Source organism: Silurus meridionalis, chromosome 20 (genome assembly GCF_014805685.1).
Source record: "Silurus meridionalis isolate SWU-2019-XX chromosome 20, ASM1480568v1, whole genome shotgun sequence".
NCBI classification, from domain to species: Eukaryota; Metazoa; Chordata; class Actinopteri; order Siluriformes; family Siluridae; genus Silurus; species Silurus meridionalis.
The window spans coordinates 10,255,676-10,275,081 of record NC_060903.1 but is presented as its reverse complement, the minus strand read 5'-3'; the positions used below and the strand labels follow the sequence as shown (position 1 = coordinate 10,275,081).

Genomic DNA, 19,406 nt, shown 5'->3' with positions numbered 1-19,406 from the left:
TGAAGAACCATGAAGATGGATCTGAACTGTAATTAATATAAACATTTTGCTACAATGGCTTATGACTACAATCACCATTGGGAGTTTAACACTTGAGTCTCAATCAGTGAACAGTTGATAACTTCAACAATAAAGAAACTATAATGAATAGACATTATAGCTCATTGTCAACCAGGTGGGGATGAGTTCCATTTTGAGTTAGGTTCCTCTCAAGCTCATACCATCTGAAAGAGTTATTCCTTGCCACTGTCGCCACTGGCTTGTTCATAGATATAATCTTAGAGACTAACTTTAAATGTATTTAACTTTATTGAAATCTATTTAAGACTAATATACATTTACATTTTTATTTGTAATCAATTTATTTCTGTAAAGCTGCTTTCGGATTATATCTAGGTTTATGTTTGATTTTATTGTCAATAATAGTATTTGTGTTAAGTTTTTTTGATTTTTGCATCCTTCTTAATCAGGAGTAAGTTATCCATGCAACCACTTTATCTTATTTTTGTCCATGTCATTCCAAGCTAGTTTGTTAATTCATTTTAAACGTTTTTGTCTCCTTTGTCTTCATCTTAAAACTTCAGCAATCGCTGCATGCACAAAGTGGTTGACTTTTGGTGAGGTTGATCAGCCTTGATGTTTCATCTCTCATCCTGTCTCATGTCTTTGGAGATTTGAAGAAAAGGCTTTTGTTCCTTCATGGGTGTTCTAGAGCTTCCCATCTCTGCTGGATGCTTGCTCAGTGGTTTCTTTGATGGTTCCCTCTAACTTTAATGTCTCTGGATGGTGTTGTTCCTTGGGTGGTGTGGCAGTGACTGAATCTGCTGTTGTTCTGCCTTTTCCGCTGTAGACATCTCTTCTGACTGAGTGATGGCTTTTTTGTTTGTTTGTATTTTGCCAGTTTGGTGGAAAAAGGTCGCAATTTCTGTCCATCTTCTGGGTAATATAGCAGTCCTCTCTTATTCCTTGTATTTATTATCCCTGGTTACTAATCACTGTATTTTTGTATTTTGTTTTGTTGTACACAGTGGACAGTGAGCAATGTTCCAGTGGTGAACTTTTTGATTTCAACCTACACAACAATTAGTGTTGTCTGTAGATCTGGTATTTTCTACTGTGTAGATGGTTGTCCCATTTAATTCCTGTATGGTTGCTTAATCATGTGGATTAGTCCATGCCATGTGGATGTGTATTAATCTACAAATATTCTTCCTGATTCTTAATACGTTCTTTTTTTATTTATAATTATTCAATACAATAATTACACAATAATTACTACAATAAAGCTATGCTAATAAACACAAACATCCAGTTATGTACCTCTGTTCCTTTAGTGCGGGTGAGACTGGTATCACTATGTTCTTCTGTTTCCTTCTGAACACTGCAGAACAGCAAAAATCATTACACACCTCACACATTATCAATGTACTAAACCATATCAAACCTTTGCTAATAAATCATTTTAAAGAAACAGTATTGTACAGAAAACTGTAATTATGTCAGTTATATACACCTGATACACAATCTAAATCAGTTTAAAACCAGTTAAGAAACATTAAACTCTTTATTTTGATATGAAGCAAAAGCTTTTTTTAAGCTTGCATATTGGACATTTTAGAAATACATCTTAGACATGAACTAGCACATTAATCAGCCATCATTAACCTACAAGTGTGTATATTTAATACATCACTTCCAAAATCATAGAATCAAGTGCTATGAATAAAATAAAAATAAAAATCTTTATTCACATGGTTGTACCTACCTACTTGGTAGCACAGGGGATTCTGTGGGAGCTAAAACAGCAGTCTGACTGTTGTCTCTCTGAGGGGTGCTGCTGCTAAGCCCTGTCCCATCTTGATGAAGTGATGTGTTTGTGGCATCACTTGAATTTACTCCTGCCTCTACTTCTCCTCCACCATTACACTGAAGAGAAAGGGCCTGCACCTCCTCACCCAGATCATCCATTCCAACATTTAGCTCTTCCAGCTTCTGAATAGATCTGCAAGCAGGTATACACACAGCAAGTATGTACACTGCAGACAGCAAAACCTTTTCACTTATTTGTAAAGAATCATTCTGTTTGGTGCAGGATTCCCAGGGCATTGTACCGTAATTTCCGGACTATAAAGCGCACCCACTGAATTTGACAAAGATTTTTATTTTTAACATAAATAAGCCGCACCTGTCTATAAGTCTACACTGAAACTAATGAACTTTACACAGGCTTTAACAAAAGACACTAAATGTAATATGTTGCGCTTCTTTTAGGAGCATAGCGGTATTTTGGGAATAGTCTGTCACTGCATTCTTCCGGTATTACTGCGTGTGTGGAGAGCGAGGAATATGTCCTTTTTATTTTCTGATACTCATTTCTAAGTTTCTTTGACTAACCCATAACGTTGTTGCCAAGAAAAATAAAAAAGCACGAGTTTTGGAAACCTGTCTGTGCTTATATGATTTCTGTTGCAACTGGAGTTTTAGCGAGCTCTCCCTTCACCCAGACTCAACGCGATACAACGGCTTGTATCTAAACAGTAGCCGACCAAGTAAGTCATTGTTCACCGTCTTCCTCCTTCCTTTCACAACTACAGTGGTACCTTGACCTACGAGTGCATTAATGTACGAGTTTTCCGAGGTACGAGCGGTCACTCTGTCTATTTTATTGCTTTGTTACGTGAGCAAAAAATCGAGGTATGAGCTCGAGACGCCGTTGCTAGATGGCGAAGCGAAGCCAGAAAGCGAAGACTGTTATGACAATTAAGATAAGCAAAGAAGAGTTTAGGGATACGTAGTGTACAGGAGTGATAATAAAAAAACTAGTTTTCCCTCCACCGCCACTTATCGCCTCTACCCCCCCTCCACACACACACACACACACACACACCACCGGAGTTTTCGTTAGCTCAAGTCGTCTCATCGCCAAGGAAAATACACTGAAGAAAACCTTATTATATCTTTACATACTCTTTCTATTATGTTTTTATACAAGATTTGTTATTTAGAAATGTATTTTCCAATTTAATAACATGAAACATAAAAACAGGGTGTCATTTTGAGGGTTGGAACGGATTAATGCCATTTTAAGTATTTTCAATATGGAAAACTGATTTGATGTGCGAGCAAATTGAGATACGAGCTCGTCCACGAAACGAATTAAACTCATAGGTCAAGGTACCACTGTATTTCTCTGGGGAGTTTATCTTTTGTCATCGTCGTGCGTTACCGGTGGAAGTTTTTCTCCCGATGCCGTGCAGCTCAGAACACAGGTGTAGTGCGTTTTTTCGTTTCCGTTATGTCGCTCAGTTTTTTGGCTTGAAGTTTGTGAAACAGGGAAAAACCCAGGAAAAATCCATATATTAGCCACGTTCTTTGTTTAAGCCACGGGGTTTAAAACGTGGGAAAAAAGTAGTCTGAAAAATACGGTATGTCCTAGTATGAAGACTACAAAACTAGGGTTACGTTCGCCCTATATTCTGGGCCTTGAGTTGCCAACTATGGCCTGAATGCGATGTAGTATTCATATACCAGACCATCAATCTTGTCTGTTTCTTCCCACCTGCATAAAAGTGCCTTGGGCACCCATGACCTTTTTCACCAGTTCACTAATTGGCGTGTTTTGGTAGAAAGTAACTGCTGCATACCAGGAACATTTCCACAAGACCTGGCTTTCTCACAATTGGACTAACTGTTTACCTGCAGCCTAATATATCCTACCCATTGGCAGGTGCCATTGTTACAACATAATCAGTAACATTCACTTCAGCTGTCACTGGTATTCATTTTATGGTTGATCAGTTTATATAGTGTGCTGATCACAAATTTAATAATTATTATTTTCCCTATTTGTTGACCGGGAGTGTCGGCTCACTATTTAAGTTATAAAAAGTGTATATGTTTAAGAGAGTTGAGATTTTGAGGTGATTCAATTTTGTGCTGCAAATTTTTTTTAAAGAATATACTATTGAAATAGGTATTTCCACATGCCAAATACCATTGGCAAAATATCTGGATTATTTCTTATAAAAATGACAAAATTAACCCCAGAAGCTGAATGGACTACACTGTAAAAGTGGTGGCTAATATCAGACCATGAAAAGCATGTGTAGACATGTCTAGACAAGAATTAAAGATATGGTGCTGTGGAACTAATTAGTATCAGTAAAGTACTTTTGTTTGGAGAATATCCGATGCCAAAAAGTTACAGTCAACCTGTTGAGGAAGGTCTCAGTGAGGTTGTGCTTGGCAGTGGGTGAAGTCTCCTGTTGCTGGACTCCACCCTCCAGCAGCATCTGTTGGTATAGCTGCCTTTGTTGCTGCTTCTGTTCCAAGTGCTGCTGTACACGTAAGCGCTGCCTATAGTACTCCTGATACTGTTCCATGGAGTCACGCAACTACAGAGAGAGAGAGGGCGAGCGAGAGAGAGAGAGAGCAACCCCAGATGAACAACACATGTAACAACACAGGTATGTTTGGTAAAAACCAAACACCAGGTATGATATTGGAGATGAGATTATTTGGGGCTGCTTTGGAGCACCTGGGCAATTTGCAATCATTGAGCTGGCTGTGAACTCCTCTGTTTTTAAAAGTATTTTATCAAATGTGAGGCCACCTGTCCAACAGCTAAATTGGAAATTGGTTCATGCAACAAGAAAAAGATTCCAAGCACACCAGAAAAAACTATAAAAAAATGGCTGAAAATAACAGAATAAAGTTTTCAATGGCCCAAACCTCAACTAGATTGAATTGCTGAGGCTGGACCCTAAGAGAACTGTGCATAAACAAATGCTCAATATTGGTCAATATTATGATGTCCTGATACGTAAAACCGGATGCACTTTCATTTTTTACACCACTGTATATGCATACAATATGTTTCTTAACACTCTTTAGTAAGCCGCACTAGAAATTAATGAGGTAAATGTATTTCTGAAGTGCTTTTAGGCTTGTCAATAATAAACATGAAGTTGTATGGCAATGCTGTCAACTGAACTGAATTTGCTGCAAAGAGTGGTGGTGAGATTTGCCTGGTAAACCCAGGGGTGCTTTCTGCTTTGGCAGTGTCTGACAGGAGCATAGTTTCTATGACTATGACTGCTTATTCTATGCTTAGCTACATTGCTTGAACTCAACAAATTAATCTGGAATAACACTTAAATTTTACCATGCCTTCTATAATTTTCTGTTACTTATGTACTTATAATTTGGCATTCCATCTGTTAAAAAAAAATAAAATGTTAATTAAATAACTGAAATTAGAAATAGGCAAGGACTATTGTTGAAGACTTTTTCTGTAATGTTTGGTTGTATAAGGGTATACGCAATGCTTTAAGCAAAGTTTTTCCCCGATGATTTTTTCTCTTTCTGCTGTGTTGCAACATCAAATTTAAGCAAATCAGAATTGTGCACTGGCCTCACTGAATCCTCGTTCAATCTTTCAGCAAGTTAATGACTTACAGAACCCTGAGTTGATGTTGAGTGTTTAACTTTATTGAATGAATAATGTGGAAAGGGAATGGCTTATCAATAGCTCTGAAAAGGTTATGTCCTTGGATTAAAGAATGCACATAATATAAGAAGCCTTATGCAGCTTCTAGTTTGCTGATTCACTGTTTTACTGATGAGGTCACGTTCTCCAAACTTCCTGCTATACCACATATAGCCACAAAAGGTCATTTGACTACATAATGAAAATTCATTGTTGTAGATAGGCTCAGACAATTTTCTAACAATTTCCCTTCTTGCTCAAACACTCAGTTGGCTAAATCTTAGTAGTGTTTGGGTTGGGTTCTCAGTCTCAATCCTTTATCTTCACTTCCTTGAAGTCTCTACAACAAAACATCGATCTGATCTAAAGTTTAAGGCACAAGATCTCCCAAAATAAAGTGGCATATCAGTGGAAATGTTTATGCACAGGTGCATCCTAATAAATTAGAAGGTTTTGGAAAAGTTAATTTATTTCAGTAATTCAACTCAAATTGTGAAACTCGTGTTTTAAATAAAATAAATGCACACAGACTGAAGTAGTCTGGGTCTTTGTTTCTTTTAATTGTGATGATTTTGGCTCACACTTAACAAAAACCCACCAATTCACTATCTCAAAAAATTAGAACACTATATAAGACCAATAATTGTTGCCATTCTGAAAAATATGTTCATTTATTGTATATGTACTCAAAACTTGGTAGGGGCTCCTTTTGCTTTATAACTGCCTCAATTTGGCATGGCATTGAGGTGATCCGTCTGTGGCACTGCCGAGGTGGTATGACCAGGTTTCTTTGACTTTGGCCTTCAGCTCCTCTGCATTTTTTGATCTCTTATTTCTCATTTTCTTCTTGACAATACACCATAGATTCTCTATGGGGTCAGGTCTGGTGAGTTTGCTGGCCAGTAAAGCACACCAACACCATGGTCATTTAACCAACTTTTGGTGCTTTTGGCAGTGTGGACAGGTGCCAAATCCTGCTGGAAAATGAAATCAGCATCTTTAAAAAGAAAGCAGAAAGAAGCATTAAGTGCTCTAAAACGTCTTGGTAAACAAGTAAAGTGACTTTGGTTTTTGAAAAACACAGTGGACCAACACCAGCAGATGACATTGCACCCCAAATCATCACAGACTGTGAAAACTTAACACTGGACTTGGGCTATGAGCTTCTCCACCCTTCCCCCAGACTCTATGACCTTGGTTTCCAAATGAAATACAAAACTTGCTCTCATCTGAAAAGAGGACTTTGGACCACTTGGTAACAGTCCAGTTCTTCTCTTTAGCCCAGGTAAGACACCTCTGATGTTGTCTGTGGTTCAGAAGAGGCTTAACAAGAGCAATACGACAACTCTAGCCAAATTTCTTGACACATCTGGGTGTTGTGGCTCTTGATTCCTTGAGCCTCAGTCCATTCCTTGTGAAGTTCACCCAAATTTTCGAATTGATTTTGCTTGACAAGCCACTGAGGTTCCCTGGGTTGGTTGTGCATCTTTTTCTTCCACACTTTTTCCTTCTGTTAACATGCTTGGATACAGCACACTATGAACAGCAGCTTCTTAGTGTCAGGGATCCACCTGCCACCCCCACCTCGGTAGCTGTCATAAACCTCCATTCCCATCTCACTCGTGTCGGTCCTACTCAAATACTACGGTGAGCTACCCGGTTCCCGACTGCCAGCATTCAGGACATCTTGCCTCCGATTTCCTCTTCAGGCGACGTCACGCCTCTTATTTCCTCTCCAGGCGACGACTCTCCTCGAGTTTCCTTTAAAGACGACGAAGCACTCCCAAGCTCCTTCCAGGGTCCTGTTGCACCTTAAAACTCCCTCCAAGGTGCCGAAACACTCCAGAGACCAGCAGTGGGCGTCGCACGGCCTCTGAACTCTGCCGTGGGCTTCGCACAGCCTCTGAACCCCCCGCCGTGAGACAGGTGTCTCACGTTACCGATCCCCTACATAAACCTCCATTCCCATCTCACTTGTGTTGGTCCTACTTAAATACAATGGTGAGCGACCTGGTTCCCGACTGCCAGCATTCCCCGCTGGTCCCGTTCCTACTTCCTACCCTATGGATTATACCCGTTCCGTGGATCATACCTGTTCTGTGCAATATATTCGCGCTATGGATTATACTTTCCAAACCGATCATACCGGCTTTACGGACCAAACCCGCACGTTGGTTCATAACTCTCTGACCTCTGTGTGTGTGTGTGTGTGTGTGTGTGTGTGAATCACTCAATTAACAATGATTGAGTTACTTCCGCATCCGACTCATGGTATGCATCGTGACACTTGGGCAATGAATGTTTGTGTCTTACCCTCCGTGTGAAGGGTGTCAATGATTGTCTTCTGGACAACTGTTAGATCAGCAGTTTTTCCCATGATTGTGTAACCTAGTGAACCAAACTGAGAGACCATTTTGAAGGTTTAGGAAACCTTTGCAGGTGTTTTGAGTTGATTAGCTGATTGGCATGTCACCATATTAATTAGATGAATTAGATGAATTGTGAATCATCACAATTAAAAGAACCCAAGACTTAAACTACTTCAGTCTGTGTGCATTAAATTTATTTAATGCACGAGTTTCACAATTTTAGTTGAATTACTGAAATAAATGAACTTTTCCACGACATTCTAATTTATTGAGATGCACCTGTGTGTGAATAAATATATATATTAGTATATAATAGTATTCAATTTTTTGAGGATTAATAAGTACCTCGCTCTTCTCTGTAGAGGTAGCTGCTGGCGCATCCTGACCCGGAGCAGAGACTGGGCGAGGGCTCTGGGACCCACTTAAGCTCATCATTTTATCTGTAGGAGTCTCAGTTCTAGAGCTGCACAAGCAAAAAACACAATACTCATTTTCCATTCACTTACTTTTTTTTAAACAAAAATACATACTTCTTTATTAAAAATGATAAGTGAAATGACATCATGTGAATACTGTTAAACCCAAGTAGAATTGTGCAATGGAAATAGGCTGATCCACTTTCGTACTATTTTTCCTTATAAAAGTGATAGTAGGTGTATATGTAGGGAGTTAAGATTTGGCCTATACCTGGTAAGAATGATAAAACAAATACTAGTGTTTCAGTAATATAACAATTTTATTACTATTAGCATTGTGCTTGTCTACATGGCTAAAAGACTCTATAAACTGAACATAAAGAAAACATCACCTCTCGGGTGACTCCTCAAAGATGCTTTGGCATTGCGATTCCTCCATCATGAGACTCCGGCTCAGGTTCTGCCCCCCAGGGTATTGGAAGTTGGCAAATGAATGTGACATGGGTGATGCTTTCCCCACCTCACTGGCTCTGGTCCCTCCTCTTCTCTCTAGGCCAGGCAGACCATATGCAAGGCCATCCAGCACTGGGTTAAGGGAGCGTGACATGTAGGTGTCAGCCGACTGTGGGCGGCGCAAAGGAGAGGCAGGGCATGGCGAGAGTTTGCTGACTAGCGGCGTGAGCAGGTCTGCATGAGCGGCTCGTAAAGGTTTAACCACCCGGTCCACATGCACATTGAGCACCTTCTGCTCAAAGGCACACGAGAAGACGTTGGGTGACAGGTTACGCAGCCATGACAGAAGACTCAGGTCAGGTTCGTCACAGCCATTGCCACAGAGCACATCAATGCCGAGCAGCACCTCGGCCTCACTGATTTCTTCACCTGTAGCTTTGCTCTGGCAGAACTCAACACAGCACTCATACAGCACACCCTTAACCAGCAACTGAAACAGGCGATCTGCACCAGCCCGAAAACCAGCCTCACTCAACTTGCGGTCAGCTGGGATAAACTCAGCCACCATGGTACATGCCTCCTCAAAGCAGCGTACACGTGCTGTGCTTGGGTTCCAATCCCTAAATTCGGCATGGTTGGTGAGACGAGGAAGGGTGAGGAGAAGGCAGAGTTTGCTGTAGTCGTCTTTGGAGGGACAGAACTCTTCTAAAAAGTGGAGGCATTTCACAGCTTCCTGCATAGTTATTTCCAGCTGTGGGATGACAGAGCAAAGAGACAGCAAATGGAAACTTGTGCATATTATGTTATTAATGCATTTTAGTTTCTCTCTAACAAATTTATGTGAATGTTTTTCAGACAGATGGACTGTTTACAGACAATGAAGAATGGTGCACATGTCACAATGAGTGGTACGCACATGCTGTGGCTCATCCTCAGCTGACATCGCATTATTTACACAGAGAGCTTCCAGAAACTTCTGCTTCAGTACAATGTAGCGAAATCTGAAAAATGGCATTGAGAAACATGCATTAAATGCAAAAGAACTTTACATGTTTATAGTGATGATAACGACAGATACTTTGGGAGAAGCACTGTAATTGTAAAATGGAATTTGGTCAGAATAAATAGATGTGGTAAAGTGTGTTGTTATTTTAAAGGACTCTAATCTATCACTGATTTCATATAATTATAACAAATGTGTTTGCATTTTTTTGTGTTTTGTAACTGTTCAATGCCACTTCTTAGGCACTGTTGTTTTTATAGTAACAACTTGTATACAAGGACTTATCGGGCAATTTTATTAAATTTTTTTAAGAAAGTAAAAGATCAATCTATATATCACAATTATAAATACAGCTACTTGTCTCTTGAATATTTTTTATTAAATTAAACAAAACACCTGTTAAATGTGTGATGTGTAACTTGTTAATGAACCTTTATTATGCTGATATATGTGGAATAACATACCATGTGGTATCACAGAAACAATGCACTTCAGGGACCACAGTTTGTTGATTATTTATTTTGTATTGATTTAATGTTTTGCCTATGATGACACATTAACTGTCACATACACAGGCGAATTGTTTGTTCTTATCTCTTATATAAAATGATTATATATGATATACAGCGGGGAAAATAAGTATTTGACACTTCTAAGTGGGCTATTGACACACAATTTCCACCAGATGTAGCCATCAAGCCAAATATTGAATTCATACAAAGAAATCAGAACATTTCAGTTTACAAGATGAGTCATAATAAATAAAGTGAAATGACACAGGGAATATAGATTTTCTATGGGATTTAGGTCAGGTGATTGACTGGGCCATTCAAGCAACTTGATTTTCTTTCTTTAAAACCACTTCATTGTTTCCTTGGCCTTGTGTTTGGGATCATTGTCTTGCTGAAATGTCCATCCTCTTTTCATTTTCAGCTTTCTGGTAGATAGCAGCAGATTTTTATCCAGAATGTCCCGGTACATTTCTCCATTCATCCTGCCTTTAATAATATGAAGTCTGCCAGTACCCCTTGCTGAAAAGCAGCCCCAAACCATGATGCTTCCACCCCCAAACTTAACTGTTGATATGGTGTTCTTGGGGTGGTGGGCAGTGCCATTTCTTCTCCAAACATGGTGTGTAGAATGACTGCCAAAAAGTTAAATTTTGCTTTCATCTGACCATACTATAGTCTCCCAATAATCCACAGGCTTCTCCAAATGCTCTTTCGTAAACTTTAACCAAACCTCAACATGCTTTTTGTTCGGCAGTGGAGTCTTGCGTGGTGAGCGTGCATGGATGCCATGGTGGATCAGTGCATTGCTTATAGTTTTCTTTGAAACAACAGTACCTGCTGATGCAAGGTCTTTCTGAAGTTCTGCCCGAGTGGTTCTTGGCTCTTGGCGAACTCTCCTGATTATTCTTTGGACTCCTAGAACAGGGATCTTACGTGGAGCACCTGATCGTGGCCGGTTTATGGTGAACTGATGCTCTTTCTATTTCCGTGTAATAATGGCCCCCACAGTGCTAACAGGAACATTCAGCATTCTGGAAATGCACCTATAACCATTCCCATCAAAATGCTTTTCAACGATAAGATTACGAAGATCTTAAAAGAGTTCTTTGCTTTTACCCATCATGAAGTCTTTCCTGTGTGCTTCCTGGGTAATGAGAAGTCTTTATAGGCCATCAATTAGGACTAAATCAGCTAATATCAATTAGTACTGATAGGGGGCAGGGTTTCTCTCTCAATACTGACAGATTTCAGTTGATCTCCTGGTTTTCTATGCCATTTTGCACCTTGTTATCTTCATGTGTTCAATACTTATTCCCTGTGTCATTTCACTTTATTTATTATGACTTAACTGGTATACTTAAATGTTCTGATTTCTTTGTATGAATGCAATATTTGGCTTGATGGCTACATCTGGTGGAAATTTTGTGTCAATAGAAATCCCATTACTGATAAAAATGCTGATGTGTCCAATACTTATTTTCTTACTATGATTTCTGAGCATGAAACAGGAAATTTCTTACTATGAATTAGCCATTGGGCAAAAAAGAAGTAAAGAATTAGAGCCTTCTATTATAAAAAAAACCCCAGCAAACTCACATCACAGTCACAAAACAATAGAACAGAAATTTAAATACACACATATTACATATTACACATTACTTACAGGATAACATGCTCTCTATGAGAGGAGAGATAGACAAAACCTCACCTTTTCCTGTCAAACTTCTCCATACACTCCAGAGGCTGAATAAACTGCAGCACCTCATCCCACTGTCCATCTAGAATAAGCTGCCTGAGAGAGGAACACAGAGTAAGATGTTGGATTTTCAAGACAAAAATCCTTTAATTTCATGATACAAACATTTTAAATCCAATAAAAGTTGTGTAAATGTTTGCATAATAAAAAAACAGACAGGTTAATATTCATGTATTTGCATGTTGATCATTAAGTGTAAAGTACACTCCCAACACAGCTCTTTCACTAAAAATAAATGCTAAAATAATAACAGATTCATTTACAGACTCACATACAGTATGTGTGTGTTTTACTTATGTTTGGTTACAGTGTAGTTAAATCAAAAACCTAAATTTTAGTTTAATTTCTAAAAACAAATAGCACTGTGGTAGTTTACTCAAGTAGCAAACAGTAGTTTTTTACATTTTAAAAAATCCACAAAGTCTCTTTCATTTTATTTTCGTATTTGGAAAAGGAAATCTCATAAAATCTCATAAAATTAACAAATAATTTTTTTCCTTTATAAAATAATTTACATTTCATTGCAGGAATTGCATAAAAGAATATCTGTGAAAACTAAACCAATTCAGTGCATTTAATTGCCATATTACATTGAAATGCAAATACAAAAAATATAAATCATAAATGAATATATTACTTTTTAAAAAAATGCACTGTAAATGTAAAAAGTAAACACACTGAATGGTGTTTTCTTTCCTTATTTTTTATTTTTTTTTAATTATTCCAAACTTTGTAGGCTTCCTGTCCCTTTTTCTTTGGCCTAAATCTATAGAAGCCCGTTTCTGACACAATAAAAAAGGTTTGCCTCATTCCAAATGATGTTTTGTAATGAAAAGTTTTTTTTTCCTGTCAATTGCGACTTTTTTCTCCCAATTTTGTCTTTTTTTTTGTAATTCTGACTGTATTTCTCGCAATTGCAACGTTATTTCCTGTTATTTCAACGTTAAACATCTAACATTTCTGGTACATCCACCAGTCCTCCAGAGCTGATTGTTAGACAGAGTTTTCTCCGGGGAGCAGATGCTTAGATTGATACCGTGCATTTTTGTTGATTGTACCCTATTTCATTTTTAATGCGTAAAGCTTTCAGGCACAGAGAGGGTGACGCTGCTGACTAGCTAAAGAAAAAAATTGTAATTGCAAGAAATATACTTGGAATTGCGAGAAAAAAGTTTAAATTAGGAAATTATTTTTGTGGCAAAAACGGGCTTTCATATAAATCTCCTTGCCCCTTGCTGTTTTTTTCACCTTCTTTGTTACATATTATTCGATTACTAAAATAATCAATAGCTGCAGCCCTAGTGTGAACGCACCTATATTCTAGGATAGACTGAAGGATAAACTAGCATAGACTGAAATCAGTCATAGTCATACAGTGTGTGCGTGTATGTGTGTAGAGACAGATTCTAAGCTGATCAGAATCCTGTATTGTAAACAGAGACAGCAACAAACTAAGTTTAAACAACCACTTAATTCCCATCACATGTCTACTAAACTCATGGCCAGTTCCAGACCAAAACAATCAGTGCTAGAAAAAAATCATCTGGGACCTGAGCCCCAGTGATGCCCCTGCAATCCACTACACAGAGAAGAAGTGGCTCAAGATAAAACCAGCCAGAGATTGTATACAAAATGTAACAGAATAGTAAGTGTGAAGTATTATTCTGTAGTAAATCTAGCATCAAATATGTCCCAGGACCAGCACTGAAATATAACACTCTATATACAAAACTGATTTATTTACTCAGAAATCTCCAGTGGGTATTTATGTATGTGAGGCTTGACCTGAGGAAGAGCATATCATCTGAGTAGAGGCCATTGATTACTCCACTCTCCTTCTCGAGGGCCAGCATACTGATGTGCAGCTTCCGTGAGTTCAGAAAGTCCAGAATCACCTTAATGATCTCCACCTCCTTTATGTTGATGGTCTCCTCAGCTGTCATGGTGGCAAACTTCTATGTAGATAGAGGGAATTTGACAGCCAGATACAGAGTGATACTGCCATCGCCCCACACAAACCCAACAGTGTGACTGCTGAAAAAAATTAATTACAATGTTCCCACCTTGGAATATTTACAGGAATATGTGACACGTACTGATATTAATCACATGCCTGGACTTGTGGTAAAGGTTGCTAAATGGAACCCATTTCTCATGAAAAAACTCTTCAAACTCTTAAATTACCTTAACCCATCTAACAAAATGTGTTACAGTTTGATGAGATAAACACAAAACTTTTGAACATAAATATAACTTCAATGTTTGGCACAAAGAGAATACATCTTATTTCCTAAAGTACCGTAATTTCCGGACTGAATTTGACATTGATTTTCATTTTTAACATAAATAAGCCGCACCTGTCTATAAGCTGCAGGTGTCTACACTAAAACTAATGAACTTTACACAAGCTTTAGACTGGAGTTTTAGCGAGCCCTCCCCTTACCCAGACTCAACGCGTTACAACGGCTTGTATCTAAACAGTAGCCGACCAAGTAAGTCATTGTTCACTGTCTTCCTCCTTCCTTTTACAACTACAGTGGTAACTTGACCTACGAGTGCATTAATGTACGAGTTTTCCGAGGTACGAGCGGTCACTCTGTCGATTTTTTTGCTTTGTTACGCGAGCAAAAAATTGAGGTACGAGCTCGAGACGCCGCTGCTAGATGGCGAAGCGAAGCCAGAAAGCGAAGATTGTGATAAAAATTAAGATAAGCAAAGAAGAAAAAGTAACAATTTTAAAGTTTAGAGATACGTAGTGTACAGGAGTGATAGTAAAAAACGAGTTTTCCCTCCGCCGCCACTTATCGCCTCTACCCCCTCTCCACACACACACACACACACACACACACACACACACACACACACCCCACCAGCGTTTTCGTTAGCTCAAGTCGTCTCATCTCCAAGGAAAATACACTGAATAAAACCTTATTATATCTTTACATACTCTTTCTATTATGTTTTTATACAAGATTTGAAATGTATTTTCCAATTTAATAACATGAAACATAAAAACGGGGGGTCATTTTGAGGGTTGGAACGGATTAATGCCATTTTAAGTATTTTCAATATGGAAAACGGATTTGATGTGCGAGCAAATTGACATACGAGCTCGTCCACGGAACGAATTAAACTCGTAGGTCAAGGTACCACTGTATTTCTCTGGGGAGTTTATCTTTTGTCATCGTCGTGCGCCACCGGTGGAAGTTTTTCTCCCGATGCCGTGCAGCTCAGAACACAGGTGAGGTGCGTTTTTTCGTTTCCGTTTGGAAATTTCATTGGTCTAATGTTATGTCGCTCAGTTTTTTGGCTTGAAGTTTGTAAAACCGTGAAAAACCCAGGAAATATCCATATATTAGCTGCTTCGTTGTTTAAGCCGCGGGGTTCAAAACGTGGGAAAAAAGTAGCGGCTTATAGTCAGAAAAATACGGTACACCATGCCCACACTGAAGCATGGTGGTGACAGCATCATGCGATTTCTCTTCAACTGGAGCAGGGGGCCAAGACAAAGGGAACAGACAGATCCAATCACCAATCTATTATGGCTTAAACACTATAGACATTATATAGACAGCCAGAGATGAAGATGAATTTACCCTTTAGCACAACTGAAAGTCATTTGTCATTTTACCAAAAATGATGTCCTAAACCTGATTCCACCACAGTTTGCCTTAGTCCTCAATCTAATGTGGCTTTTGCTTGACTGGTAAACACATTTATCATTTGTGGATAAGATTAATATTACATTTAGGATCACAGTTCTCAGTTTCCTTTAGGTTTTGTGTACAGGACTACAGAGCCTATGGTTTTCAATCTCTGTGTTGAACTATTTATGAAAATGATCACAGTAGAGAGGCTTTAAACACTGATTGAACATCAACTTTACAGTGGTTGCTTGTGTATTCGTGCATGACATAAAAGCAATTGGGTAATACTTGAATAAAACATGAATAAGTACTAGAGATGGCACCAATTTGACACCCAGAACTGGTATCAGGGCCAATACCATGTCAGAAAAGAAAATATGTAACCACCTTTCTTATGTTAACACTTAAACTACCTTAAATCACCCCTAAATATGTTACAGTCTGAAGACAGAATTGTCTGACATAATTCCAAAATAGATGTTTGGCACAAAAACAAGGCAGCCACTTGTGAAGAAGATTAATTTTATGTTTAGGATTATGGTTCTTAGTTTCATTTAGGTTTTGTGTATAGGACTTCAGAGCACATGGCTTCCAATCTCAGTATCAGCCTGGTGTGTATTAGTGCATGACATAAATACACACCAGGCTGATGTGTATTTGTGCATGACATAAAAACCAAGGGATAAGGCTTGAAAAAGACATAAATAAGTACTGGAGATGGCAGCAATCTGACACCCAGAGCTCACTGCCAATATCATATCAGAGGAGAAAATGTAGTAAGTTGCCAGCTCTAATCAGGACTATCAGTATGGGAAATTGATGCTGTAGGTGTAACATCAGAACAGGCAAATACATGTCACATCAGTGGCATTAACAAATGTCAAGATTTGCAAATATTGGTTCATTACGCTATCCCAGTCCAACCTCTGGCGTTTAGAATCTGGCTGTGGACAATAAACATTATCACAACACGACTTGGTGACCAGAAAGCTTTGTGGATTTGGAAATGAACTGCTCCATCTCATTTTTTCACAAATCTAACGGTTCATGCGTGTTTGTCAGTTACAGATGGACTGCTAGTCCACCCATCTCTGCTTACTCAAGCTTTCCTTTTCAGCACAACCAAGTTCGTCATGGAGGCCAGAACAGACAGCTATGCTATCCAAAGCTCTACAGCACATTTAGAACAATGAGTCAAGAGCAGCTAGCAGGCTAAATCCAGACGCATCAAAGCACCGAAAGAAAGCCTGGCCTCGACATGAAACCGCATACTACCGCACTAACTAGTACGCCACCTGCTGTAGCCTTCTCAATGTCCTGTTGTAGCGCACTATTTCTCCATACTATGTAGTGCGGTAGTATGCGGGTTCAAACACAGAACAGGAGTAAAGGCAATCAGCGGATATTTAGCGCTTACCTGATAAATTCTACATACACGCAATCGGCAGCCGGTCTCTTTCCGTGCTTAAAAGCTGAGCTGTCACACAACGATCCACTTAAATGAGTAATATAGATGTATAGGGGCGATGGCTTTATCCTTGTTGTTGGTTCTCTCGGTGCCGTTACCTCCCAGCTCTGGTTGTCAGGCGAACGCTTCCTCTGCGTCGCCCACCAATCAGATGCGCTCATGCTGGGATTCGCTCTTTCGCCGATTCTGATTGGGCAGATCGCAGAACACTTAGGAAATCTTCGAAATCCGATAATAGCTAACGCCTATAACTCCCAGGATGGGACTGTTGCAAAACGATGCTTTACGGATTAGGCATCTCTAATAATACATACATAAAACAAAACAATGGGATTGTTGTTCATGGTACGAGCTCAGGGCGTTGCAGTGTTGTATTGCTCCGAGGTGCTGTGTCTCTGCCCGAGGACATGGGTGTGACCGCACGGGAGCCAGAGTTATCCCCTGCAATAATCACATCTCTGAAAGATCTGATGATTCTGAGATATTAAAGCTGAAGCTCGTTCTTTCCTTTAAATACGCGATCAGTTCAGTTTCATTTTTGCACAAAGGAACAATGCAGACATTTAAACACATCGTTGCGACAGCATTTAATTGAGTAACTGACTGGTAATTAACTGGTCGTGGCTCAGTAGTTACTGTAAGATGTTGGCCTTCTGATCAGATGGTTAAGAGTTCAAATCCCAGCACTATAGCTTGTCAGGCTGGGCCTTTGGTCAAAACTCTTATCCCTTAACTGTTCAGTTGTATGAGATAATTGCAAGTTGCCTTGAATAAAAGTGTGTATGTCTACACGTAGATAGAATCATGTCTATATGTATTTAGACAGAAAATGAGTTTTGCTTCTAAATATTAACAAATACATTTGATATGAAGACGTGATGGACATTCTGCTTTAGTTCAAGGTTCATATAGACATACAGCTGCATCTCCATAAATTAGAATATCATAGAAAATTCAAAATGAAACTCATTATATAGATTTGTCAAACACAGACTGATATATTTAAAGAGTTTGTCTTATTTTTGATGATAATGGCTTAAAGTTAAAAATTCAGGATCTTAGAAAATTAGAATATAAAACAATAAAACAGAAATGTTGGACAACTTAATAGTATGAACATAGAGGTGATCAGTCTTCAGCTGTTCTGCGTTGTTGGGTCTGGTGTCTCACATCTTCCTCTTCACAATACCCCATAGATTCTCTATTGGGTTTAGGTTGGGTGAGTTTTCCGGCCAATCAAGCACAGGGATATCATGGTCCTTAAACCAGATATTAGTACTTTTGGCAGTGTGGGCAGGTGCCAAGTGCTGCTGGAAAATAAAATCAGCATCTCCATAAAGCTGGTCAGAAGAGGGAAGCATGAAATGTCCTAAAACCTCCTGCTAGACAGCTGCACTGGCCTTGGACCTGATAAAACACAGTGGACCAACACCAGCAGATGACATGACTCCCCAAACCACCACTGATTATGCAAACTTTACACTGGACCTCAAGCAACTTGGATTCTGTGCCTCTCCTCTCTTTCTCCAGACTCTGGGACGTTGATTTACAAATGAAATGCAACATTTTCTTTCATCTGAAAAGAGGACTTTGGGCCACTGAGCAACAGTCTAGTCATTTCTGTCATTAGCCCAAGTAAGATGCCTCTGACATTGTGTTTCAAAATTGACTTGACACAATGATTGCGACAGATGTAGCTCATGTCCTGGATATGCTTGTGTGGGGTGGCTCTTGAAGCACTAACTCCAGCTGCAGTCCACTGCTTGTGAATCTCCCCCAAATTCTTGAATGGGGTTAATTTCACCTTTTTCTACCGCATTTTTTTTTAGCTATGAAACAAAAGGTCATAGCTAAAAAGAAATGCGGTAGAAAAAGCGGTTTATTGAATCTTTGTAGATTCAATAAACACAAACTTTGTGTTTATTGAATCTATTCAATATGAGCTTTACTTTTTGAATTTAATTACTAAAAATAAATAAATAAATAAACAAATAAACTTTCCGATGCTATTTTAATTTACTGAGATTGCACCTATAAAAAAAATACACACAGTGGTCACCCAGAAGACGTTCCGTAAGTTCCATAAATCCACAAATTTTGGACACACCCCCGCAGCCCCTATGGTACCTTAGTGAATTCATCTGGACATTATGTCACTTTAATGCAATAATGTGTCTTTAAAATCTTTATGAAATTTGTTAGTGAAAACATGCCAAGCCACATGGCTTATTTATCAAGTTAATGTTTTTGTCTGCTTGATAGGACCATACAAATTTGTGTATCTTGTAAAAGAG

General features: G+C 38.9%; 1 protein-coding gene across 4 annotated transcripts in view; it reads right to left on the bottom strand.

Moving 5' to 3' along the window:
* The window catches only part of wdr47a (WD repeat domain 47a), a 33,786-nt gene extending 16,503 nt beyond the window's left edge, over window positions 1-17,283 (bottom strand). Inside the window, exons 1-9 of one of the 4 annotated variants that reach the window (XM_046876239.1) lie at window positions 17,062-17,200; window positions 13,783-13,949; window positions 11,950-12,033; window positions 9,643-9,727; window positions 8,666-9,477; window positions 8,203-8,320; window positions 4,213-4,394; window positions 1,766-2,002; window positions 1,321-1,381 (exon numbers count right to left, since the gene is read on the bottom strand). In XM_046876239.1, the coding sequence (XP_046732195.1) occupies window positions 1,321-1,381; window positions 1,766-2,002; window positions 4,213-4,394; window positions 8,203-8,320; window positions 8,666-9,477; window positions 9,643-9,727; window positions 11,950-12,033; window positions 13,783-13,940 (1,737 nt within the window). In that variant the 5' untranslated portion in view covers window positions 13,941-13,949; window positions 17,062-17,200. Of the gene's footprint in view, window positions 1-1,320; window positions 1,382-1,765; window positions 2,003-4,212; window positions 4,395-8,202; window positions 8,321-8,665; window positions 9,478-9,642; window positions 9,728-11,949; window positions 12,034-13,782; window positions 14,032-17,061 lie in introns of all 4 variants that reach the window. The other 3 variants (XM_046876238.1, XM_046876237.1, XM_046876236.1) reach the window with 3 other exon arrangements.
* Between the last annotated feature and the right edge of the window lie 2,123 nt (window positions 17,284-19,406).